The 26482-nt window shown below is 42.3% G+C and overlaps 1 protein-coding gene across 12 annotated transcripts in view; it reads right to left on the bottom strand.

Annotated features, from left to right (window-relative positions):
- Positions 1-10423: 10423 nt before the first annotated feature.
- GPATCH2L (G-patch domain containing 2 like) overlaps positions 10424-26482 on the bottom strand; it is a 47564-nt gene continuing 31505 nt past the window's right edge. For 11 of the 12 annotated variants that reach the window (XM_042790708.1, XM_042790704.1, XM_042790706.1 and 8 more), the window contains one exon: positions 10424-25956. In XM_042790708.1, coding sequence (XP_042646642.1) covers positions 25784-25956 — 173 coding nt within the window. In that variant the 3' untranslated portion in view covers positions 10424-25783. The remainder of the gene's footprint in view (positions 25957-26482) is intronic. The other variant, XR_006165134.1, reaches the window with a different exon arrangement.

Raw genomic sequence — 26482 nt, 5'->3', positions numbered from 1 at the left:
AAACTTCCCACTGATTACCAGAATCTTGCCTGTAGAAAAGGGGGTATCATGGACTGTGCAACATACCTCAAAAAATTCACTCACTTATCCAATCAAATTCCAATAAAATTGCTCCCCTTTCCATTTCCTCCTTGGAACTGAAGGGACGGTGTATTTTAGAAGCATACTTCAGTCATAGCACTCTAGGTGAGAAACACTGAAAGAACTAACTGCCCTTGTGAAAAAGTAGTGTGGCAAGGTTGGTGTGCAGCACGTCCGTGGGAAGTGAACAAAGCAGAAACCCCACCTCTGACAGGACAGTGGTATAGACTCCCTAGATGGGATGTGAAAAACATCTGTATAGGGAGGTTTACTGAATTACAGCAGTAAACCCACCCTAATGCTGTCACAAAAAGCAAAGGAAAAATCAGGAGGAGATGAAGTTTTCCTGGGCTGGCTCACTGCACACAGTCATTTAACTCTTCCTCAGCACCCTGCAATTCTGGCACAGAGGGGAAAGGCATGTGAGAGCAGGCAGGGGATACTGGGGCAAAACATCACAGACACTACTGAGAGACACAAGCATGTTCATCTCTGTCCTGTCACGAAATCAACCTGCCCCATGGTTAAGGAGGCTCAGAGATGACTAACCTTGCTGACCACCACAGATAGGTTTCTGTCTGTAACAACCAACAGGTAGAAGAGCCAAAGGGCAGTTTAAATCTCAGCAATTCCATGCTCGCTTGTATAATATATGCTTCCAAGTCATCTGCTCCCTTACCATATTCCTTCGCCGGCCGTTTCTGGAGCAGCAGGGCAGAGCCCAGCACTGGGCTACAGGAGCTGGCCACAACAAGAGTTAACCAGCTGTGGCTGCTCATTTACAGGTTAAAGAGAAGACCACCAGCACAAGCAGGACAAAGAGCAGCAGAGACCTAGCAAGCACTCTCCTCTCTGCTCTCTCTCTAGCAGTTCTGCGGGCGATTACTCTGGAGCACCCAGCCATACCAAAATCAATAAACAATTTCTACGAAGGCCAGGGAACTTTGCCACACTTAATAAAAGTCTCCAGTCACAGTTATGGCTTCATTTCACCTTAACATCTTCTTTAACTGTCCCTTCTTTTCAAGATCAATTAGAGGCACATGCAAAGAGAATAAAAAACAAAACAAGACAAAACAAAACAAACAACAACAGGGGAAAAACCTAAAAAGCAAGGTCAAACTAAGCAGCCCAGCTCTCTCCCACTCCTCACTATTCTCCTGAGGCAAACATGGAAATACAGGAACTGACAGCTAACACATTGGGACACCTTGTTCACACACACTTATTGCAGCCTCTGGTTCTGGGCACAGATCAGCAAGAGATCAGCCCTATTTAGGAGAGCTGGAATAAGACTCAGTTGAGCCTGTAGAAGACACCTCTGTTCCCTGCAATTTCAATGCAAATTCAGCACCCCCTGAAAAATTCCAGATACAAAGGGTGAAACTCTACCTATCCTCAAAAGGGATATAGCACAGCGCCTTTAAGTAGGTCTTCATCTTGTGCTGAGATGATCCAGTCTCATTGTCCCAATCATGCCTTGGCTTCTGATGAGACATCCAGAACTCTGACACTGAATCATCCTCTATACTTCAGTGTTTTACATGAGGAAAGGGGGTAATGAAGGAGGGTAAATTCCATTAATAGCAACTGCGGGTAAATAGCTTTTGGTCTCTTCTCCCACTTTGCAAGTTGATGAGCTAAAATTGCTTTGATGCTGTGTATTTTGGTTGAAAGTATTAGAAAAGTTGTCTGGTTTATTTAGTAACTTGTCTGAAATAGCCGGTTGAGCACCTGAGACGTCTCTCTTGAAAAAAATATATGGCAGTCACATTGGGGAGGGTCTGGCCCATATGCCAGACCTTCAGTCCTTAAGAGACTTCTTTAGTTCAAATGCGTCCTCAGTTAGAACCCAGTCTCCGTCCTAGCTGAGCTGAGTTCACAGGCTATCATGGCTATTACAGAAAATAAAAGCTGAACCAACCTTTTCAGTGGTTTGCAACATTTTAGACCAGTGCAAAGTAAGATTCAACAGCTCTATGCCTCTGATGCCACCACTGCCTTTAAGTCCTTAACCAGAACTGTATAGCAGAAACAGACTGAAATCATTAGAACTCTTCAGTCCTCCTCACTGCTGCAGGAATCAGCAAGGGAAGATCTGGTCTGCATTCATGCCATCAGACACAGGAAGGAGTCACCAGAGAGCAACCCTGGGGAATCAGCAACTGGGGGGGACTGACCTGTCCAGAGAAGACACTACTGAACTGCTGCCACTTGGTAGCATTGGCCCAGGAAATACTATTCCCACAGGTAACAGTTTGGCCTCTTAGATTGATCTTAGAGAAATGGATCCTCCCATTGAAAGCATAGCTTTGGAGCAGAAAGCATGGGGACTGCATAATGCAGGACAAGACTTAATGCCACTGTCACCAGCAAAACATCTCCTCAACTCGGGACTCGAATCAGAAGTGTATCTATACTGAGCCTGGGTGTCCTCTCCTGCCTTCTTCACTGGAAAAAAAGAGCACAAGGGAGGAAGTTTGGGGACAGACAGACACCATTCTCTAGCTGACTCCCACTGCTTTGGTAGGGCACACAGAGAACTAAATGCATGCACACAGTCAGCAGGGCAGTCTGGCTTTTGAAAGGAAAAAATCCAAAGAAGATGGACAATAGGGTAAGATATAAGGAACAAAAATTCACTCAGCCTTCAATCCAAATCATATTTCTTTGATAAGATCTCCAAAGTGTGGGCTCTGCTCCCCAGCTAGATCTCTATTCCAAATACATCTACCTCTTATCTTGGTTCCTCTTCTTCCTGCCTATACATTGCTTGAGACACATGTATCTTCCTTGATGACTTTCAATGTGCTTTAGCTGGTATTCTGAGATGCCTTGGCTCAGCTCCTGAAAATTCAGGACAATTAATTCAGCAATCAACAGTTCAGCAGTCTCTCTTTTTTGCCATTTTATTTCACACTGATGTCATCACAGATCATGTATCATCCTGCCCTTCCTCTCATTTACTACTTGTGGCCTACACCCACATCTTTCTCTGTTTGGACAGTACATTCTCTGGACAGTAAATGCTCCTATTCAAAGTCTGTAAAGCCTCAGGGTCAGCTGGGCTTCAGTATTGACAAGAACCTTCTAAGGACTATAGTAGTACAGAAAGTGAGGAAAGACTGAGTTTACAACCATCCCACAGGCTACAGCAGTTGCTCAGGGCTTCACCTTGGTCCATGGATTGCTTTGCTGAAAGAACACTTCTAACATCTCCCAGAGAGAAGTACCACTACTCCAGGAGGCCACTGAGTGACGTTTCTTCACATGACCCTTGCTGGAAGAGTTTCAAGCTCTTCAGCCACCACTCACTGGACACTGTGCAGATTTTTCAGCACGCTCATACCATGGCAACTGTAAAATAACCCAAGTATGCATCAGATAGAGTGAAGCATTTCAAAGCAGGTTATGCAAACCTGCGCCTGGTTATATCCTCATAATTTGAGGCCTCTCAGGGAACACTGAGATCACCAATATATTAAAGAACACATCAGAAACTAATAGGGTGTTAAATATTTCCAATTGAGAAGAGCCTACGTGGCTGGGAGGAGACAGCTCCAGTAAGACTGTATGCTGCTGCATACAGCAAGAGCTTCAGCAAGAGCAATGATTTTCTTGCTTGTAATATTTTACAGGCTGTTTGAGGCTAAAGAAACTCTACCTTTGTTATTTAAATGTGAAATATCTCAGTGATACCCTGTGATAGAGAATTGGTCATAATCTTTAATATTTAATCTTCTGCTGTGGTTCTATTGCCTGTATGAGTGGGTAGACAGAAAGGCCTTGAAACCGTGACCTACAGCAGAGTTCAGTGACAACTACCACGTCTGTAAAATAATAGAAAAATACTGTTTGAGTAGCTCCTGGTTTGGTTGGGAGTGTTTGAAGGAAGAGAAGGGGGCTAGACAGAATAGACATAGAGGCCAAATAATGAAAGTCCTAAATTAATTACTGCATGCAGAAAGTACCACTGGGACAAAGGTGACTGGAGGGATGAGATCTTGTAAACCATCTGCTGGTTGAAGTCAGAAGAGAACTTTCTCCTCCGCTAACATGTTACTACACATTTACTGCACATCAAGGGTATATCTACCTGGAAAGCACCAGTTAGAAGCAAGGTAATCTCCCAGGCTGTGACAAAGCAAGTTTCCCATTAATAATCCATAATGTCACCACAAAAAAACAGGAGGTGCACAGCATTTTCAGAACTGATCAAGATTCTCACCTGCCCATTCAACCCAGTTTTGTATGCATACACTACATGTGCAAGAAAGATGATTTTTTTTTTTCTCCCCTCAATGTCCTAGCACCTGGCTACATCCAAGCAAGATCAGTAGGTGACCATTAGCATTAACAGTGTCTTGTCTTCACAGAAGCAAAACCACCTTCATGGACCTGATTCTATGGGAATATAAAAGAAAGATCCTCCAGGAGAAAGGTAAGAAGCCATTAACCACAGGCCGTATAAGAACTAACTTTGCCGTTGCTCAACGATGAGACCTATCATGGATGAAGTACCTTTTCTTTTTTGGAGTAAGCAAGCACCTTACACAGAAGCTTCTTCCTCTTGTATTTCCTGACACTTGATGGTTTCCATACTCAACAGATAACCTGTCTCATTGCTGAGCAACCAATAGTCCTTACCTAGGGATGAGAATGGAGGCCTAGTAGGATTCATAAATGGAGATGGATCATGTAGCCAAACTGAATAACATCCAGTTTGTAATGGCCTGTCATAATCTTGTGCCAGGATATGGGGAAATGGACCAAATGGTTTCCTAAAGGGAGATATATGTTGGAGGGGAAATGATAAAAAAACAGACTGAGTCTAAGCTTCTAAACACTGCATTGTATTCCCTGCGTACAAGAGGGAAATGGAAGGGCAGCTTGAGAAACAGGTTCCTTTTCCCTGATCCCTCTACTGCTGCAAGGCTGCAATTTTATACAGGAAAGATTGAGCACTAGAAGCGTCTGGAATAGAAAAAATCACAGCTCTTTTTCCCTCTGCCAACGTGACAACCCCAAGGGCCCCAACAAAGCAACATATCTGCTTGTCTTACTCTTTCAAGGATCACTTCAGCTGTGGCACTGTACTGCACCCTCCCATCCAATTGGGATCGCCTCCAGTGGCACTTATGCTTCAGTTGAGAGGAGAAAGGATTTAATACAGGAATGCCCTGATGCTAATGCCTTGCCAGAGGTGCATGAAGCACTTCAGGTTGCCAAGGGGCCTGACAAATATACAGTCCTTTGGGACAAGGTCTCTTGTGCTTTTTATGGGCTGATGTACTCTCACAACTGGAAGTAGAACTAATAACCAACAATACAGGTCACTGCAGCACCTGCAAATGAGACCATCCTGCCCTTCAAATCAACCTGTTTTAGTGCTTTTGTAGATGGAAAAATAAAGTCAAATGTCATGCTCTTTCCTCAAACCCAGACCCTCCAAACCCCAGGAGCAGACAGTAACTGTACTTCTGTATCTGAGAATTACTCAGCATGGCCCACATCTGCCTCAGATGGCAACAGCACTGGCTGGATTACCTCCCCACAAGCACAAGGGAGCTAGAGAATCAGACTCTCTTCAGCTGTGGAGGAAAATAACCACTACATCTGTGTGCACCCAGGAATGCAGAGCTCAAACAGTACTGAAGCAATGTGTGGCCTGGCTCCCCTGGACCTGGCAGTTAGAAGACAGAGACCTTTTAGGATCTGAATGCACACCTCAACCAACCAGACCTATTTTGGGCTTCTTCCTCCCCTTTTTAAGTGGCAGTTCTGTCTCTTCTGACTTCAGAGAGACCTTCAGGACTCCAGAAACCTTCAGCATTCCCTATCTGACAAATTGTCATCCACCTTACCTACTAAAAGTGGACAAGAAGAACAAAACATCTGTGCTCAAGAGGGCAGATGGATTTGTAAAGCTAGATGGGGCGGAGCAAGCTGAGAATTGTTTGTTGATGTGACAGAGAACTTGAGGGTGGGCTCAAGAGACAAAAAGGTGAGAGTGACCCCTGCACTCCCCAGTGTGTCCCTCATTCCTTCTGAGTCAGGTTTGTCATTCCTGTGAAATCCTCACTTGACCATCTCATTCTTCTTTAGTGATTTGACTGCTTAGCAAGCATCCCTGTGAGCAAACCTTAACCCTCCCTTTTGCAAGTAGCAGCCTGCTGTAGAAGGCAGCCACTTTACCAGGCAATAACACCTGGTGGAGAGAAAATTCCTGTAAGCAGATTCCTTGTGACTGAAGCAGCAACCTTGACTAGTCACTTCAGAGTCCCGTTACATCCATAATGATACTGTCTCCACCTTTCCCTTCCCCCCCAGCATGAAAGATGAGTGGTTGTGTGGAACGAGTCCCCGAGCTGTGATGGGAATCCGTCTCGCTTGGCTGCAAAAAATATATATATCCTGGTATGGCTGTGATGAATCCTTTCATTATTCATCTGCAATTGCCCTGCTACTGCTGCTGTTCCGTTCTCACTCTCTCTCTTTCTTTTATAAATAAAAATGGAAACAGATTAATGACAAATGTTGACAGAGATTGCTTTTAAACAGCCACACCTGAATGTGGTCTATGGGGGAGGAGCAGTGGCAGAGCAGCATCAGAGGGATGGGGAGACCAGGAAAGATTAAGTGAGAGATGGGAAAAGATAAAGATGCTCACTCCAACTGGGCTAGATGAGCAGTGACTGGAGCAAGGTATCTTTCTGGTGATGAGGACCTCAATTTACTCTAATAAACGAGCTTTGTATTAACAGAGATGTGTATCCAAAATATTTGAAATAACTAGCAGTAGTCAGTTGTGCTGTCAAAGATACTCTGGAGTGAAGTTTGCAGAGACTCCGGCAAAATATTCACAGGATGAAATGGCAACAGACAGAGGTGCAGTGACACACAGCAGTCCCCAGTGTTGAATAAATAGTACCTGATACTGCTGCTCATCCCACTCCACTCCTGGTGACCACTGAACATCAAGGCTCTAGTTTGTGCAGCTGCCAAAGCCACCTATATTTTGGGAATGTGATCAGATGGGCAAAGACAGTCTGTGACCAGTTGGGCCACAGGTTGACACAGTGAGCAAGTGCATCCAACGGAGGCAAACCTGACCTCATGACACTCTTCCCTGCACATTCCCACTGCATGAAGAAACACGACAAGCCTTTTACTCAAGTAGCACTTCAAGAAGCTGCATTATTTATTCCTACTTAATGCTTCATCCCCCTTATTGAAGAAACGACAGGAGCAGAAGAGTGGCAGAGGTGGTATCCAGTTGTTAGAGAAAGAAAAACCAAGTCACTTTGGGTTTAATTCTGATCTTAAAATAACCCCTTCCAGCCATTCTGAGCAGATGGGCTGCAGGAGATAAAGAGCTCTTGAAGTGCTGCCCTCTCATAACCAAACCATATCTGTCCCTTGTATACCCTGGTACATTTGCTCCTGAGCCAAACTTCAAGTTCTCATCACACAAACAAGTGAAAGACCTGACCTCCAGAAGGCCAACTCAGACTGCTTGGTGTGCCACACACTGCTGCAGCGCTGCAGAGAGGGGCATGGAGCTGCAGCCATTGCACTTGCCTTAGTATTTAGCCCAGATGTGGCATCTCAGACCTTCTAGGTACTGTGTAAACCCTGCACATTGGAGTAAGTCTCCTCTCTCCCATGTAAGGACAGATGCCACTCTCGTTCTTCACGCCTACTGATGCCCTTTAAATCAGCTGGGAGTCCAGAGATTAAATTCATTTTTTGTATCTGCTTTTAATCTCTTCCTCCTCCTCCACAGGCAGCTTGAGCTCTGTTATCACTTCTCTACCCCTACTGTGATCTCCAGCGACTCCTGTGGTCTCCTCCTCTAGGTTCCATGCTTCCTACCTCAAGCACCACCTATCCACCTGAAGATAGGCTCTCTCACCTTCCTGCTATCAGTTACACCTCCTAACTAGTTCCTCATTCCCATCAGTGTTTGGCATCACATTTGAGAGGAGAGGTGCATGGACTCATTGCTGCTTGCTTCTTGCCAGCCTCCCACTTAACTAAACTCATTTTCATCCTTCCCTCAGAACCGCTCCTGCTCTTTTGGTGCCAAGCCACCCCTCCTATCCTCCTCAAAGCACACTGCTCCTTGGACTCTTTTCAACAGCAGCTAATGCAAGACATTACAGCACAGAATCCTGCGCCAACATCCAGTGCATAAACAAAGACCAGATACATGAAAGGAGAGAACACACTGTCAGCATTTAGTAACAAACACTAATTGCAAACAGGGGATGGAGTTCTCCATCCCTGTTCTTTCAGCAGCCAAAAGCCATCTGAGCCAGGAGATGTGGCCATTCACAAACCAGGACCCATTAATCACTGAACAGCCCCCCGCTCAGTATCTGACTGACAGCCACCAGCCTGCTCCGTGTCTGACTGATCCACTGAATGGACAGACAGCCTCTTGGAGTTTTATTTGTACCTCACTAGTGCAGGGACACTGAAATAGAAGGCCTTTTGGGAGGCAATTTCAAAACCTTTTCAGGCCTGCCACAGATTTGCTCTATAACCCTTGCAAAGTTTTGACTTCTCTTTGCGCCTCTTGTTTTCCTGAGAAAATTGCCTTGCATCCCATCCCAGAAGGCTGTGGAACATGCTGTTTGCAGGCCTCAACATTTCAGTATTTCTATTGAAAGCTGCTGCAAAAGACAGATAGCTTTTTAAATAACATTCTCATTCACCAGAAAGGCTGGTTCTCATCACATGCAACATGGTGCAGAGATACTAAGTATTTTCTATCATTCTGACCCCTCATTTATTACTCCATATAAACAAATCAGCCCCCTAAAGAGAAGAGATCCATGTGAGAGACACTTTGGGTTCTCTAGAACAGGCAAGTCCCCTCCAGCCATAATCCCCTTTTAGGAAGCATCTATGGTTATGTTACATGAAACATCCCTTCGCACCTCAGCTAAAGATGGTGTCAAAACCCCTAAGGAGCACCTGGGAGACAAGGAGCACACAGTTCTTGGAGAGGCAGCTCCACATGATTTTACAGCCCCCCCCCAAAGCAGCACTTGCAGCCTTGGACTGTGTGAAGTTCCTACAAGTTGCTGAAACCCTGGAGAACATGGGATGGTGGGCACAGGCCTGTGATTGAGCCAAAGTTAAAACATTGGTGCTGCCAGTTGTGTGTCTCCCTCATTCCAAACCATTATGCCCCAGAACTTTCTCCCAGCCCACCCATCTCCCCAACCCCATCCTGTCCTCATGTCTTGAGCTGTTTTTGGCACTCCTCACACACATGAACTGAGCCAAATCAAATGATTAAAACAGCAGAAATCATGTAATTTTTTGCAGTTAAGGGGGTTGACATGACTCAAAGGGGCCCAAGGAGTGAAAGGTAAGCAGCAGGAGCTTAGAGCCAGGCATGGGGAATCAATGGGGTAGAGATGGAAGGAGAAGGCTTCCCTTTTCAGCAGAGATGAACTGTTTACCTCACCTCATGGCATTGCATCCCGTATTTCCAAAAAAGAAAATAACAACCCTAAAATTTCAGTTAACTGCAAAGACTTCATAGACTTCTTCAGGATGTATTTGGATAAAAAAGTAGTAGAGAAATGAAAGGTCAACACCCTTCCAAATTTCTACATGCTATAGGGTTTCAGCTCCCACAGACACTCAAGGTGATGTTGGAAACCATTTGATTGCATTGCAGCTGAACTTACTGCCCCGGTCTATCTAGCTGCAGCTGGATGCAGCTATATGCATCCTACATGCTGCTCTAGTCCTCATTGTATTTCTCAGTTGATTTTAACCTACACAGCCCTTCAGGATTCAGTCTCCATTCCCCCAGTATCCACTCATCTCCTCAGGCTCTGGGGCCAGAAGTTGCATAGTTACTTAGGACAGCCTCATGAGAGTGTTGGCAGCTGCCCTGCCTTGGAAACTTTATTAGCTTTGATGTTGTTTGTTGTTTTCCAACTGCACACTCTGCATTAACCCACATAAAGTTTTAGCCCTCCCATCACTGAGCAGATTTGAACTCTGTGGAAAGACAGATCTGGAGTCTATTGACCTTCACACCCCATCGCAAAGTCCACCTTTTATTCAAGCTTATGTTTAATGAGATGACATGAAGTGCCTAAGTAATGGGGTATAGTATTCATATGGATATAAACTGCCCAAGAAAAGGCCTAGTCCAGCTTGTCTCTTTTTCCTCGTTTATCCTGCCCCTTGTGTCTCACAGCTTTGCCCCTTTGCCCTTGTTCTGACTCTCTCCTGATCCTCCCATCAGGTGACAATTTGAATTTTAAAGCCATTTACACTCCAAAAGGTGCATAATCAGATTTTTATCCTGTACTTTTCTGATGTGACTTTTTTATTATGACATCAAGTACTGACCCATAATAAGGATGTAAATGCCCACTTTAATGTCTATTACCAGTATCTGCAGGTGCATATAAAATTATAGTATCATCACATAACTATGTATTAACCTCTTGAGCTCCATGACAGACTAACTCTCCAGGGAACACTGTATTCCAATTCTCAATTACCAGCAGTAGTTCAGTGACAAGCAGTAGAAGTTGTACTCATCCATACCCTAAACACTTGAGGTACTTGCAGAATGGTAGAGACTAGTCACATTCTGAATACACCAGCTCTGGTGCTTCCAGTTGCCAGCTATTTGTGACAAGCATTTGGGTCTTTTCCAGGAACAAATACACAGTTACATTTAAGTAGACATACAGGTGGGATGTAGCTTACCTGAAAAAAATTTGTGGTTTTCAGCAAAGTTGCTTTTGAGTCACATGGTAGAGCACAATCATGACTTTATCCACCGCAATTAGCAGAGAGAAGATAAGGTGTACAGCAACATAGCACATCATCTTTTATGCTTCTGTTAAGCAAACAATGCACTTTGCTCAGAAAATGCCCATTTAGCACAGGTGTAAAGGTGCAATGTGTGAGCAAGGAATGATGTGGTCCACAATACTTTATTGCAGGGAGGATACCACAACTGCAGCTACCTACCCAATCTCAAGAGGGTATTTGTAGAAATTCAAACATTTTGACTTTCATCTTTTAGGTTAATGGCATCTGTTTACATCAGAAATTGAGTATTCAGCTGTGAACAGAGCCTGCCAACCCACATCTGACACAAGAATCCTACAAAAGCTCGGAGAGTGAGTTTATGGGGTTTGGGTTTTTTTGTTGTCGTTTTTTTTTTTTTCTTTTTTTTTAAAGATGCACTAATTTCTCTAGAAGATCTAGAGAAATTAAAAGATCTAGACCCGAGAGTCAATAGAGAGAACAGAAAAAAACATGATAATAAAGACAAAAGTTAGTACCATTTTTACTTCATACCTTTCCCCTTCTTTCTGATACAACTCAGTCAGATGATTGATTCTGATTCCAAAGAGGGTCTCTGACCTGAGGTTATTCTTCCCAAAATATACGCTAAGATTTCTGATATTTTAAAACTCTGCTGAATTGGGCATTAACAGGCAGCCTATCATTTGTTAAATAACAGCCAGGTTTTCTGCACTGGACAGTCACTGGAGTTTGGGGAAAAGAATCAGAGGACAACACTTGAAATATCACTGAAAGACATGAGTCAATAGTCATATTGTCCTATAATGTTCAGGTAAAAGTATATAAAGTGTAATGGCTCAAGAACAAGTTTTCACCTACTTATTGCTCTTTCTCATGTTGTAGTAGACAAGCTATTTCACAGCAGATCCTCTGTGATACTATACATTTGGGCTGCTCTTCCACTGTTAAATCCTTTGAAGTCCAGGAATCATAGTTATTTCCAGAGACAAAGCATATTTTGGGAAGCTAAAATACCCTATAAGAAAACCCTGATACAAAGTAAATACATACCAAAAATTCCTAGCTCAAAAATAATTAAAATCTATCTATCTATATACACAGACATATCTGGTTACAGATAAAAATACTCAAATGTGAAGAAATGAACTGCCATCCTAATTCATCACTCTGTACATACACATTACAATAATGCCAAATCAAGGGATCACACAGTTTATTTTCTAAGATTCTAGCTTCATACAAAGGACAGAACACACACCTCAGGAGAGGTGACGCCAAGAACTGAAGGAGATTGGATCTGATTCATTTGCTACTAAAGACAGAAGGGACAAAGCAGGAAAACTGTCAAGGCAAAGTTCTTGGAATGAAAGCAACTGACCACCAGTCCTGGAGAGGTGTCTCCCTGCTGCCAACCCTCCGATCACTGAGAAGCCAGAGAGAGACTTCAGCAATGAGGACAGTGCTCCTCACCTCATCAGTTACTGTGACTGGATTTGTTGAAGCTCTGAGCACTCATAGCTGCTATGGAACTTTGTAGGAAATGAGATTTGAATCTACAAAAGGCTACAAAGTAAGCCACTCCAAATTGCTAGTGGCTGGGTATCTCATCTTGGGCCCCTCAAATTCAGAGAGAACTCACGGTTTTTGCTTCAGTCATTCTGACGAAAACTCCCCACCTACAAAATAAGGGTGACATTAACATCCAAATTCTCAGCACATAAATAAAGTCATTAACATTCTAAGCTGCCATAGCAGGAGGTACCCTGAAGTCACTAACAAGGAAATAACTTCTTCCTTATTAAGAGTGGAGTCTGGATGCTGTGCAGTAAATAAAGTTTGAAGTCAGTTTAAATGAGGAAAAAAACCCACCAAACCAGAGCAGCTGTACATTCAGAGAGTCTTAACCCTCCTACACCGACCGAGGCAGGAAGTTAGTGTGAAAGGGGAGGGAGGAACAGGACAGGACACAAAACCCTCAAACCCAACAACAAATCATGCAACTCCTTGACTGCATTGTACTGTGCATGCAGAAGGGCACTGATTTCAGCTAGGTAGGCCACTTAAATTGTAGCCTTGTTTGTCATGGGAGCACAGATTTTCCCATTTGTTTCCTTTTTTATTGGTAGGGAGGGTGGGGAGTAATGGGGGTGTTAAAGAAGGTACTTGTTTAAATGTCTAAATAAATATATAAACACAGGAAATCTGTGGTCTGGAACTGGGGGTTAGGAGGGTGGGAAATGCCACCTGCCCTGGGGTAGCCCTGCACTGATTGAGTGCATGGAAATGGCCACACTTCATGGTCCCTCTCCCCTCCCCTGGGAATCAGACCCGTCGCTCCTCAGTCGCACTCCTGGCTGTCTCCACAGTACCTGAAAGGCCAGCAAGAGATAGAAGGCTCATGAAATCTCTTCTTGCTGCTCTTTTTGTATAGGCTTCTTTCATGATGACACTGGACAGCCAGGAAAGAAAACACAGGACTTCTTTCACTCATCATACAACACTCAGCATTAAGAGTGTCTTCACCTCTGGCTTTCTCAAAATGGGAACGCATGGTTACCCATGACGGGGGGCTGGGTGAGTCCAAGCACTTGCAAATTATGTGGTGAATCAGGATGAAGAAAAGTCCTAAGGCAATGTGCGTGAACCTCTCAGGAAGCTGGTGTCAAAATTACTAGAAAAACATCAGCATCAGTGATTAGCAGAATCACTAGTTTGCCATCACTGCCCCTGCAGGCAGTCTGTGAGGAAGAAGCTATGACACTTCTAAGATTTCTCCAACTAGATGCAATTCTAAAAGCATGTTTTGCAAAATCCATGTGTTTCATCTGCCTAATGGCAGCAATTCTGGACTAAGATCTGCTCTTACCTTTAGATACTTCTCTGTTGCTACCCCACTATAAAATAATGAAATTAATATAATTTAGCATTCTGAAACTCTGTAATATGCTTCATTAAAAAACTATTATCAAGTATCTGTTCTCATTGGAAAATTGCCTTACCTCAGAAGAGAAAAAAATTTTGTACCCCCACATTTGAAATACCCTTTATTTAGATGTGAGAAATCCTCCATTAGTACGTAGCAAGTCTACTTGTATTCATCTGTAGTTTCAGCTGATTTTCTGAGCTGGAAAAGTATGAAGAAAGCATGGTCTGAAAACCATTAAAATAGTAAAAGCCACCACAGTCAGCCCTGTTACTGAATTTACCACCAGCTATTCAAACAACTGAGAAAATTCTCAGCCCTTGGGTATAAAATTAAGGACATGTGAACAAGAACCATTCATCTTTTTTTTTTTTTTTTTTTTTTTAATAGAAATGCCTCCAGTTACCAAGTTAAATGCTTCATTCCTCAGGAAAAAAAAAAAAAAATGCAAGTAGGTGGAAGACTGAACCAGCCCATAATGATTTTTAGATATCTGACATTTTTGACTGTTACCCATAGTTGATCACGTGTGCCAAATATGGGCACTTCCCACAAGAGAACTTATTGTTAAGAGCTCTCTTCTCCTTGCACCCAACAAAAGTCAGCACATTTCACTAGGAACACTTCCCAGTTCTCACAGGTGCAGCCTGCAGATGAGAAAGGAAAATCATCACTTTTTAAAATTGGACAGCCCCCTCCCTCCAATATAGCATTGAGAACTTGAAGCAACTTCCAAAGGATCTTGATCTTTTTCTTCTAAATCATTCCACCAATTTGGTATCTAATTTTTTACAATTTATTCCTCAGAATAGTTAAGGCGGAGAGAGTCCTGTTTTGTTCCTTCCACAAGTGTGCATAGCTATCAATACTGGGACACAAGTATATGCAAAAGAAAATTCAAAGTCCACTGCTCATTTGATCTTTGCAGCCACTGCTATCATGGTAAAAAAGAATGATGCCAATCTATCTTAAAAGGATGTTAGCATTGGAAAAATTAATAGATATCCATTAAACTATCAATTGAGACTGACCTGATCATTTAAATTAAATCCCTTTTGGGACTGGGCAGATCTGAAGCAAAGACTTGGAAGTGAAAGGCTACTTAAACTCTGGAATTGTTTCAAATTCCAAACAGGGAGCATCTCACTTGTCTACAGACAACATCATGACAAACTGGGAAACAAAATCATTGCAAAAAGCAAAGAATGGACATGATAAATTACCTCAAATCCTTCACTCAAGTTTGCAATTCAAAGGAAGAAAAGCATAGTAACTCCCTACAGACCTTCAGGTTACAGTTTATACTTATGGAACCAGTGAAGGAAGCATGCAGATTAATGGACATTCCAATACTGTAAATCTAGTTAGATGTCAGTGAAACCTCTCTTCTCCCACTCTCAACTCAGTTTGCTTTATATCAGATAAAACACTTCTTTCATATATTGATTTATTTCCAGTTTCTGTAATCAGAGCAGAGATTCTGCATGAGCCTCATTCAAAGAATACACATCATGTTTAAGACAGAGGAATACAAGCAAGAATCTTCCTTATTTACATGTTAACCCCAAAATAGAGTCCTAAGAACCCAGAGTCCAATCTCTGTCGACCAGTTAAATCTTATGACCACACAGAACATCTGAGACATGCACAATGTGGCTCTTTAAGGATTCTGAGTAGACCTGTTTGTGAACTATCTCTAGGTAAGCCCTCTCAGGAAGCTCGAATGCAACTGATGGTAGCTTTGGATGACTGTCTGGTGTTGCCAAACTTGAGAGAAAATTCAATGGCTTCAGCAGTGCCCAGGGGCTCTGGTCAGGCCAGACCAGTCTCAGTTCATGGCACCCTTAGAAGAGCTTCCAGCAATGAGATCTCACATACACCAATCTGAGCAACAAAAACAAATGCAAGTATGGGACATTAACACTGTGTCCAAGACTTGAGATCTGAAGCAACAATTCAAATGTGGCACTACTCACTAATTCACTACTGGAGTTTTACATTCATTTTGAAACAAAGGTACAGTATAATGTATTTTAAAGCTGAAAAAGCCAAGCAAATCATTGCTCCCTAATGTTAGAAAACACACTACCAGAAAATTGCTTCCTTCAGTCACACCATCTTCTCTCAGATGAGTGCAGAAGAGCTCCTCCACTTGGAGAAACCTACCATCTGCTCCTTCATTGTGGTAGTGAACACTACAGGCTCCCAAAGGGCACTCCTACACCGAGGCATCTTCCTTATATGCATGAGAGAGAAAAGAAGCAGCAACTGTCATAGTGATTAAGAAAAATATTGCATACTTTTCTGGCAAGTATCTTATCAAGGTAATAAGCCCATCGATGCTCTCCCTCATTTGTTTCTGATTTCAGTGCAACGTGCAGGCAGTTCACACAGCTGAGCGAATGCACTGAGACAGAGCTGCTGAAGCTGTGCATATGCACAGGGAACACCGCCCCAAGACAGCAGAACTCCAGCTGCTAGGACAGCAAGAAAGGGGGAATCCTCACCAAGGACACTCTTCAACTGAGTGATCATGTAGGTTCTGAAGATTGAACACTCGTATGTCATTATACTACTCAACAAATAAACTGACATGCAGAAATGATGCTTCATTTCAGTTGGCATAGATAAATTTTGTCTCACTTCACCTTCCCAATGTAAATTTCATAACAATCTTTTGGTAACACCGTAAAACTTCTATCACCATGACTTTTCCCTACGTTTGCCAAAACATTTCTAATTTTTCATCAGATCTCTGCACTGTAGAAAAAAACTCTTCTGTCTTCTCTGAGGTTCTAAACCAGAAGCAACTATCATTTGGTGTAGACTGACCTTTCACTATAAAATTGACCATTCAATGTCTTTTAGATCCCTCTGTATTTATTTCAATGGGTTATATTTGGCTACAACATTCCTCCCATAAAGCTGCTGTCTGCAATTGAAGCCTGAAGATACACAGAAGCTACTGCTTCCCACAGTACTTTGTTCCAATGGTTAATCTGTCTTCACTGTTAAAAGTTCACACACTATTTCTAACTTGAATTAATTTGGCTTTAGCTTCAAGTTCATTTTTATGTCCATCTGCTCAAGACAAGAGACACTCCATTACTTAGTATTTTCATTGCCATAAAGGTCTTTCTATCACACTGGCAGGACATTTAGGATGCTCTTCTGAAAAAACTAAACAGACTGAGCTCTTAAGTATTCCAAATTATCTGACAATCCAAAATTGCATTGTGATACTGCTAAAGGAAATGCAATGCATTTTGGAAATTAAAAAAAAAAAAAAAAAGAAGATTGTTCTTAACTTTCTAGGATCTTGTACATTGAAAAGCAGTGATAAGAACTTTAGATTCAGAGTCAACTGCCTAAATATCACCTTTATGGTAGTGCTACAGCAGTGTTTAGGCAGCAAGGGCTAGCATGATGTTTGGATATATGAGTATATAAACCCTGAATAGCAATAGGGAAGCAAGTGTTCCTACTTCTGTAAAGAATACTCTAAGTGTATACACTAGAACTGCATGAAGATGGATGTGGAATACTAAGGATTTTCATGCAGAAGCATAATTTAAGGTTAAATGACAAGTTTTACAGTGTGAAGATCATGAAAAATGGCTTATATGGGCTAGTGGATTACATAGGACTTGTTAACTGTGTGTAGGTAGATATACATGACAAAGAAGCCTAATTGGTAATGAAAAATAGGACTTTTCAACCTGACTGAAAAAAAGGTATAGCAAGAAACTATGTCAGGATGTTGAAATTAGGAAAAAAAATATTCCAAGAAAAGATGCAATTTCCTTATAAAGAGGGTAATTAATAACAAAACTGATGACCAAGAAAGATGAGCTAATCCTTACTTGATGTTTTGAAAGTCAGATTACACATCCTTCTAAAAATATCATTAAATCCAGTTGCAGGATAAATACTATAGCTAAAAGGCTCACAAAAGTTTTCTCCAGCCTTGAAGAAAGAGTTTGTAAATCTTTGAGACAGAACCCTGGGCTAAGAGAACATAAAAGGAAAGTATCACCATATAACTACTTTGCCCTTACACTACCCCCTAAGCATCCAAACCCTGCCACTGTGAGAGACAGCCTACCAAGCCAGACAGACCTTTGGTCTGACCCAGTGCAGCCTTTCTCATGCTGTTCATCCCATTTCCTTCAGAGGTTACAAGAAAAAGAGGGCAGCTTTGCAAAACCCTGATCACCTTCATAATACTGGCAGCTCTGCTTTAAGACAATGAATACTTTAGGTCATACACACAGGGCTCAGCTATGCTTTTTCTCATTATTGTCTGCAGGTATATATATTTTGCACCTTTCTCTGATATAACAGGCCATGCCAGTCCATTTTCCTCTTTTACCGAGTTGCTACAAGAATTATCTTTTCCTGGTATGCCAGTTAATACACGAGAGTCACACCAACAGCCAGGTTTGCAGTTAGGAAGGCATTTTACCCACATTAAAGTTGAGAAGGATGTTGAAGGTTCCCTCTGTCTCCACAACATAAGTATGTATGTCACCTGACTGAGGGCCAGCCACGCACCAGTCTCCAAGCACCGGTGACAGTGTAGTCTCCCTGCACTTGCCTATGGCACAGTTTACTTTCTTAAGAATGAGATGCTTTGGTATAATCCAGACATTATGTTCTCTGTGCCGAGTTCAATCTTTGTACTGGGTAAAAGTTAATGGCCTAAGATAATCTTGTCCTGCCTTCTATATAGCAAGCAGTCCCTTATGCTTTATGCCTTAAGAAGCATTGCTAGAAAGTATTTTTTCCCATACTCGATGGTACAAAAGCAGAATCTCTCAAGCACAAAACACAGACTGGAATAGAACGCAGAAGACACAATAATGCAATATCACAATGTGAACATAAGTTTGTCCTCCTTTGATAGTCTCCTAAGAGACTATTAAAATACATTTTCTGAACAAATGGCTGGTAGCATCCCTCACTTTTGCTTCACTGAAATGTTCTCTGGTTATGAAACTGTTCCTCAAGACAACAAAAGTTCTTATCCAATTTACATGACTCCTTTTCAATATCCAGGAACACATATTGTTTTTTGTAGCATCTTATTTCTTCGGTGCAGAAGGGGTTACAATAAAAGAGGCACTCAATCATCCTTCTTGTTGCCCTTCCTCCAATTTCCCTTCTCATCCTCTGCCCACTGAGCAGGTCTCTGCAACATCCACAAAGTAACAGCATGAGCTTACTACAATTGGAAGGACAGCACTAACCATCTCAATGTCATTATTCAGGAATGCTGGCAAGACACACCTCTGCATACCACACTCATGAAGCTAATCTATCATTCAGCAGCTCTAGTCACAGCCTCTTACGAGTTTCTTTCCAGCTACTGTTTTGTTGCCTTCTTCACTCTTCATTGTACCTTACATTAAAATCATAAACCCATCAGGCCAGAAAGTACAGTCCTTTAATTCGCACTTTTCCAGTAGTTACAAACTGGACATTAAGCCTCACTAGAGCTCACTGGACCTACTGGAAATGTGCAAAGAACAACTACTAAATGCGCTCCTCCCAGTTCTCGATTTCTCTGTCACTGAATGTCCATGTGCTCTCTGTACATAAAGTCCTGTTTGCAAAAGTATGTCATTTTTAAGACGGGTCTCTGCCATCTGTGAAAAACCGTGACAATTGCATGAGGTTCTCAGTGACAGGAAGGGGTACGTCACCTTTGTAAAAAAGCAGGAAGGAAGATCTGGGGAATGACAGGCTAGTCAGCTCTACCTCGGTCCCTTGTAGCTTTATGGAGCAAGCTCTGGAAGCCATTTCCAGGCACCCAAAGGACAAGAAGGTGACCAGAAACAAGCAGCCAGTTTAAACGAAGGAAAATCATACCTATGAACCTGACTGCCTTCTATGATGAAATGACAGGCTCTGTGGATGTGTAGAGGGCAGTGGATGCTGTTTACATTGATTCCAGCAAACCTCTTGATGCAGTCTCTCATAGCATCCTTATAGCCAAACGGGGGAGCTATGGGCTGGTTGCTGTCTAGTAAGAATGGCCAGTGAGAAACTGGTTGAACTGTCAGGCTCAAAGAATAATGATCAACGGTTTGACATCTGCGTGATGGCCAGTTATGAAAAGCATGACTCAGAAGACAACAGTAGGATTGGTACTGTTCAATGATTGTTAGTGATCTGGCAGAAGGACACAGAACATACTCTCAGCAAGAACGGAAATAATGGCACGGTGGGGAGAGGAGCCACGGATATGCTAGAGGTGGGGTACCACCTAGAGGGACCTTGACAGATTGGAGGAATGAAAAGACAGAAGCCTCATGAAGTTCATCAATAGAATAGAATAGTTCAGTTGGAATGGACCTACAGCAATCATCTAGTCCAACTGCCTGACCACCTCAGGAATGGCCAAAAGTTAAAGTATATTATTAAGGGCATTGTCCAAATGCCTCAAGCACTGACAGACATGGAGCACTGACCATCTCTCTAGGAAGCCTGCTCCATTGTTTGACCACTCTCTCTATATAAAAGTGTTTCCTAACCTCAAGTCTGAACTTCCCCGATGCATCTTTGAATGATGCATCTTTGAACCATGCATCCTGTCACTGGATACCAGGGAGAAGAGATCAGCACTTCCCTTTCCATTTCCCCTCCTCAGGAAGCTGTAGAGAACAATGAGGTCACCCTTCAGCCTCCTTTTCTCCAAACTAGACAAACCCAGAGACCCCAGCCACTCCCCACAGGACAGGCCTTCCAGCCCTTTCACCAGCTTTGTTGCCCTCCTCTGGATGCACTCAAGGACCTTCACATCCTTTTTAAATTGTGGGGCTAAGAACTGCACAAAATACTTAAGGTGAGGCCACACCAACACCAAATACAGAGGGATAATCACCTCTTCTGACTGTCTGGTTATACTGTGTTCGAGGCACCCCAGGATGGGGTTTGCCTTCCTGGCTGCCAGGGCACAGCGCTGACTCCTGAGTCTGCTGTTGACCAGCACCCCCAGATCCCTTTCTGTAGGGCTGATCTCCAGCCACTCCTCTCCCAATTTATATTTGTGTCCAGCACTACTCTGCCCCAGGTGCCAATCTGGCACTTAAATTTCATGCCATTGATGACTGCCCAATGCTCTGATCTCTCTAGATCCCTCTGCCCAGCCTCTTGTCCCTCGAGAGGGTCAACAGCACCTCCCAGTTTACTATCACCAGCAAAGTTGCTAGTGGTGCATTGAGCTCCCGCATCCAAATCACTGATAAATATATTGCACAGAACTGTCCCTAGAGTTGAACCCTGAGGAACACCACTGGTGACCAGCCAACAGCCAGATGTAGCCCCATTCACTATAGCCCTTTGAGCCCTGACATTCAGCCAGTTTTTCACCCAGTACACCATGTGCCTGCTCATTTCAGTTGGACAACTTGTCCAAAAGGATGCTGTGAGGGACAGTAACAAAAGCCTTACTAAAATCCAGAAAAACTACATCCACCACCTTCTCTTCATCTCTTCACTGGGTGACCTTATCATAGAAGGATATCAAATTAGTTAAACAGGACTCTCCTTTTGTGATTCCATGTTGACTATGCCTGATGCTTACGTTGTCCATTAAATGCCTTTCAATAGTACCCAGTATGATCTTCTTCGTAATTTTTCCAGGTACTGAGGTTAGACTAACAGGTCTGTAGTTTCCTGAGTCTTCCCTCATATCCTTCTTGTAAACTGGAATAACACTGTCTAGCTTCCAGTCAGCAGGGACCTCCCCCCAGACTCCCAAGACCTTTTGTAGATAATTGAGACAGGTCCTGCTCCACTAGCTCCTTCAGTACTCTGGAATGAATCTTATCTGGCCTCATGGACTTATGAACATTCAACTGATACAACTGGTCCCTTACAATTTCAGTATCCAGAAATGGAAAGTCACCATTCCTGCAGTCATGGTCCTCCAACTCAGATGACCAGGCAGCCCAAGGTTTATCAGTATTATCAGAAACTGAGGCAAAAAAAGTACTGAATGTCTCCACTTTTTCTTCATCCCAATTTGTCAAGGGACCATCTTCAGCAAGTATCAGTCCAACGTTTTCTTTAGACCTCCACTTGCTATTAAAGTACTTCAAAAAGCCTTTCTTGTTGTCTGACACAACACTGGCCACTTTCAACTCTAATTAAGCTTTGGCCTTCTGTGTTTTCTCCCTGCATATGTGAACCACAGCTTTATAAACCTCCCGGGAAGCCTAACCTTGCTTCCAGAGATCATAGAATTTCTTTTTTCCTCCTGAGTTCCAAGAGGAGTTCCCTGTTCAGCCAAACTGGTCTTCTGCACTGCTTGCTTGACTTTCAACACAAAGGGATTGCCTGTTTTTGTGCTTTTGAAAGGTGGTTCTTGAAAACAGACCTGTACTCATGGACCCCTAAGACCTCAAAAGCAGATTCCCAGAGGACACTTCTAACTAGCTCGCTGAGTAGCTTAAAGTTCTCTCTCTTGAAATCCAGGGCAGCAACTCTGCTGACCATTTTTGTCATTACATCAAAAATTTTTAACTCAACCATTTCGTGATCACTGTGGCCAAGACAGTCACCTACCATCACATCTCCCACAAGTCCTTCTCTATTCACAAATATCAAGTCTAGGTGGGCATCTTTCCTAGATGGCTCACTGAGTGCTTGTGACAAGAAATTATTTTCAACATACTTCAGGAATGTCCCAGACTTGCTTGTCACAGCAGTATGGTATTCTCAACTGATGTCTGGGAAGTTGAAGTCTCCCGTAAGGACAAGGACAGAAGAAAATTGGAGGAGGCAAACCTGGAAAAAGACTGGGGAGTCCTGGTGGACAAGAAATGGAATATGAGTGAATTGTGTATCTTTGAAGCAATAATTACATACTGGGCCACCTTAGTGGAAGCACAGATGCCAAATCAAGGCACATTATTATTCTTTTCTGCTCAAGAAATCCACATCTGAAGCATTATGCCCTTCACTGCAAGTACTGTGTGAGTACAAGTGCGAGTTCTACGAAAATTGCCTTAGAGGAAAAGAGACAAAACAATGCACCTAGTTCCATCTAAGAATGCTGCAAATATTCAAATCTGTATCAAGCTACTGAAGTCTAAAGATGAATTTTGATAAGTATCCTGGAGTAACAAGATATATGATTCATTTAGCTTGTCTACCACTCTGTAGAATCAAATTTGGTTGAGAGCCTGTATGACCTGCAAACGGATTCTAACCTATAAATAGGAAAGACAGGGCAGCTGCAGAAACTTGAGTCTCCTGGCACTTCAGAAAGTTGCCATGGCAGGAATTATGGCTTCCAAGACAAGGCCTGACACAGTTACTCTTCAGTACTACCACAGGTACATTCAACCTCTAAAGGCAAGGAAGACCTCCGAGGAGCTTACAGACTAAGTAAGGGCTTAACCAGATGAACAGTGCTATTGACCTCAATAGGAAAATCTGATAAATTATTTTTCCCTGCCCTCAGAGAAAAAAATCATGTGAAGTCTGGCAACTCCCTCACCTCTGCCACAATGAGTGAGATGAAGGCTGTTGATACTCCAACACCTCAAACACCTGTCTTATAAAAAAGTTTTAAACACGCCCTGACACCACAGAAGAAACAGCACTACTCTGAACAATACTCAGAATGTAGCAAGATATATCATAATTGGTTTTAAAAAGGGGAATACAAAGGCCAAAATTTAAAATTTTAGCGGAATGCTCAGTAATCTAAGTCTGTTGAATAGACTCAAACCAATAGAGATTGTGGAGTATCCTTCACGAGATTAAAAACACTCAATTTCACAAATGTTCTTTTGGGGAATCACTCCCTGTCCTTGAAACAACCAGCAAGTTACGTTACAAGCCTTCCAATCCTAAAATTTGCCTGCAGGTTGTCAGGAGAATGTGACCACCTTTTCCTTTCACTGTGTTCGTGAGTACTAGACAGCCAAGCTCCTACTCTTCAGGTTTACCTTCCCTTTCTATGTTCTAGATTACAGGCCCTCCAGTGCTACCTCTTAAGCACCATTGCTCAAAGTAACTACAAAATGAAACAATCCAGTACTACTTTAAAACAGGAACACTCCTCTCTCCACAAAACACTTACAGCTTGTCCTGTAATCCAAACTGACCTCTGTACTACTTCAGCAAGGTAAAAAGGCTTTCCCTGTTCTAATTAGTTCTAAAATGTACTACTACCAAAAAAAAACCAAAAAACCCAAAAGGTTTTGAGAGGGATTTACATGGACAGATCTGACAGTTTGCTTGGGCTGTGAAATACAAATCCAATTTGGATCTTTCCCAAAGAATAAGTAGGTATTAGGGGATCAGACACAGACAGTGTGTCTGTAATATAACTGTATTTGTCAATCATCATTTAGTGAGTCATTCAATTTTTGTTTTGTGTATGTTATGACCATTTAACATTTTAATACAGAATTAAATATAAATAACTGCTTTATATCCTCACAATAAAATCTGTCCCTCAGTTCTTTGATTTATAAGGGAGAGCACAACACTACAAAATCACTAAAAACATGCAAATTTTGTTATCTGCTTAAGAGTGCTAACTGCGCCTGCACATTCAAAATTAATTTTACAAGCTTAAACAGTCCTGTCTGAAAGTTCCAGCCGGTGAGGAAAGCAAAAACATTTCTATGCATACAAATATATCCTATTTTTAAAGGACTTAAGACATGAGGCCATCTGTTGCTTGACATATGCTAAGCAGGTATATATTCTAAAAACATATATTCTAAAAACATAACCAAAAATAAGCTCCAGATAGCGTAATTCAAGAAAAGTGAGTGGAGTATGATCAAGAATTCAAGAAAAGAAAGGGAAGAAATCACTATCCATATATTCTGCAACACAGAAAGTAACCAGGGACCAAGTAGAAATGCTATGAATAGAAGAGAATCTGTTTTGTGTATGCTGCAAAGTACAATCATCAGTAGGTGGAGACACCTCCAGTAGATACAGCAGACAATACTTTTTGAAGGGATGGATAACATGAGACAGAAGTGGTCTGACAAATACCCCAAATGCTCTGAACTCAGGTGATACTTTAAATGGCTTTTTTGTTCAATGGCACGTTAACTTCAACGGCAAGCATCCTTTAGAAATGCTAGCAGTACTTTTTTAATTTATACACTGAGAAATTGAAATTTTTTATATCTTCTACCATACTCCAAGGATATTCAAAGGCCCAGGTTCCTTTCCAAGACACCAGCTTGCACATTTATGTCCAAGTAGTTCTCCCAGATCCTTATCCAGTAGGACATTTAGGAAAGAACATGCAATACACAAGGCAAGACTAAAGACATTCAGAACAAGGGAGAAGGAAAAGGTCTACTGGACCATGCTGCCAGTGAGCCAGTGGCAATTTCTGAATGAAGCACCATATTTACTTCGCTAGAAGCAACATGATTCGAGTCCATTAGCACATGGCCTGAAAACATTCTGCTAATACAGAATTCAGGTTCCATGCTTCATCTTGTTTGCGTTCCCTCCTCATTCCCGAGCCAAGAAATCCTTCTGGCCTGGAAGAAAGCAGGGGGAGACTTTTGTCTCCCTGAGCGGCAGTGGGACTTCCACCCAAAAAATGCCAAATGCACAAACAAGCAACATGTCCCGGGGATGAATAAAGATCTGAAAATCCAAAAGAATCTGTACATGACCCAGCACATACGAGCTGGCATCAGGGAAGGAGATGAATACATAATAAATACAGCAATAGCAAGAACATTTTTAAAAGCCACTGCGGTCCCAACACTGATTACCTTTTTTTATACATAGATTCACAAACATGATTTAGGTATGTGGGGCACGCAGATCAGTCTGGATGATGGCACGCATCACGCACCAATACTGAAGATATCACTACTGCCAAATGGGATGCTTGGTGAAGACACAAACCAGTGTCAAACACTTCCAAAATCCAGCAAGCTTTTACAGTTGCAATGCTTCCTTTTAGCTGTATCCAGGGCTCTTCTCTGGTGGCATTTTAAAAAAGTTACTGGAGGCAGCAACAGTGGCTTTCTCAGCTGCTGGTGTTTTCCCTGTCCACTCAGAGTTCTGGGATCTCAGGGATGGTGTTGATGGTAGCTCTGACTCTGCTGCATCCACGGGGACAGATAAAGTTGCTGGAATATAAAATTGCAGGAAAGGGGAAACAGAGGAAGAGAGTAGGAAAGGGTAATAAGAAAATAAAAAAAAGTTAGAACAAGTGCCTCATATATATAATTTCTTATATGAAGGTGTTATTTACTGAGTTCCTACAGGCTCGCCCACCAAATTCCTTTGAAATATAGATTCTTGATAACATTAGCAGTTTTGTCCTAATGATTTTCATATTCAGACCTTCAAGTTCCCAGTCAACTAGCTCTCCTCCTTATCCAGTAAAGGCAGTACCATGAACCCCCACATATATCCAATATAGTAATTCAGCATATTATAACAAGAAGTTACTTGCTAAGGTGGGTTGGAATCCATTCTAATTTTCTCAATACAATCACTGCTTCAAAATGGGACAGGCTATAATTGGCAAGAGAGATTTGCAGATCCATAGCTCAACCCAAAAGTCACACAAATTTCCAGAAGGATTGTCAGAAACCTAGAGATATGAGAGTTTACTCCCATTCTCAGCATCCTGAATCACTCAATCCTCAC

Source organism: Tyto alba, unplaced genomic scaffold (assembly GCF_018691265.1).
Source record: "Tyto alba isolate M040663 unplaced genomic scaffold, T.alba_DEE_v4.0 Super-Scaffold_18, whole genome shotgun sequence".
Classification (NCBI taxonomy): Eukaryota; Metazoa; Chordata; class Aves; order Strigiformes; family Tytonidae; genus Tyto; species Tyto alba.
The sequence above is the reverse complement of the archived record's forward strand: the minus strand, read 5'-3'. Positions and strand labels throughout refer to the sequence as shown.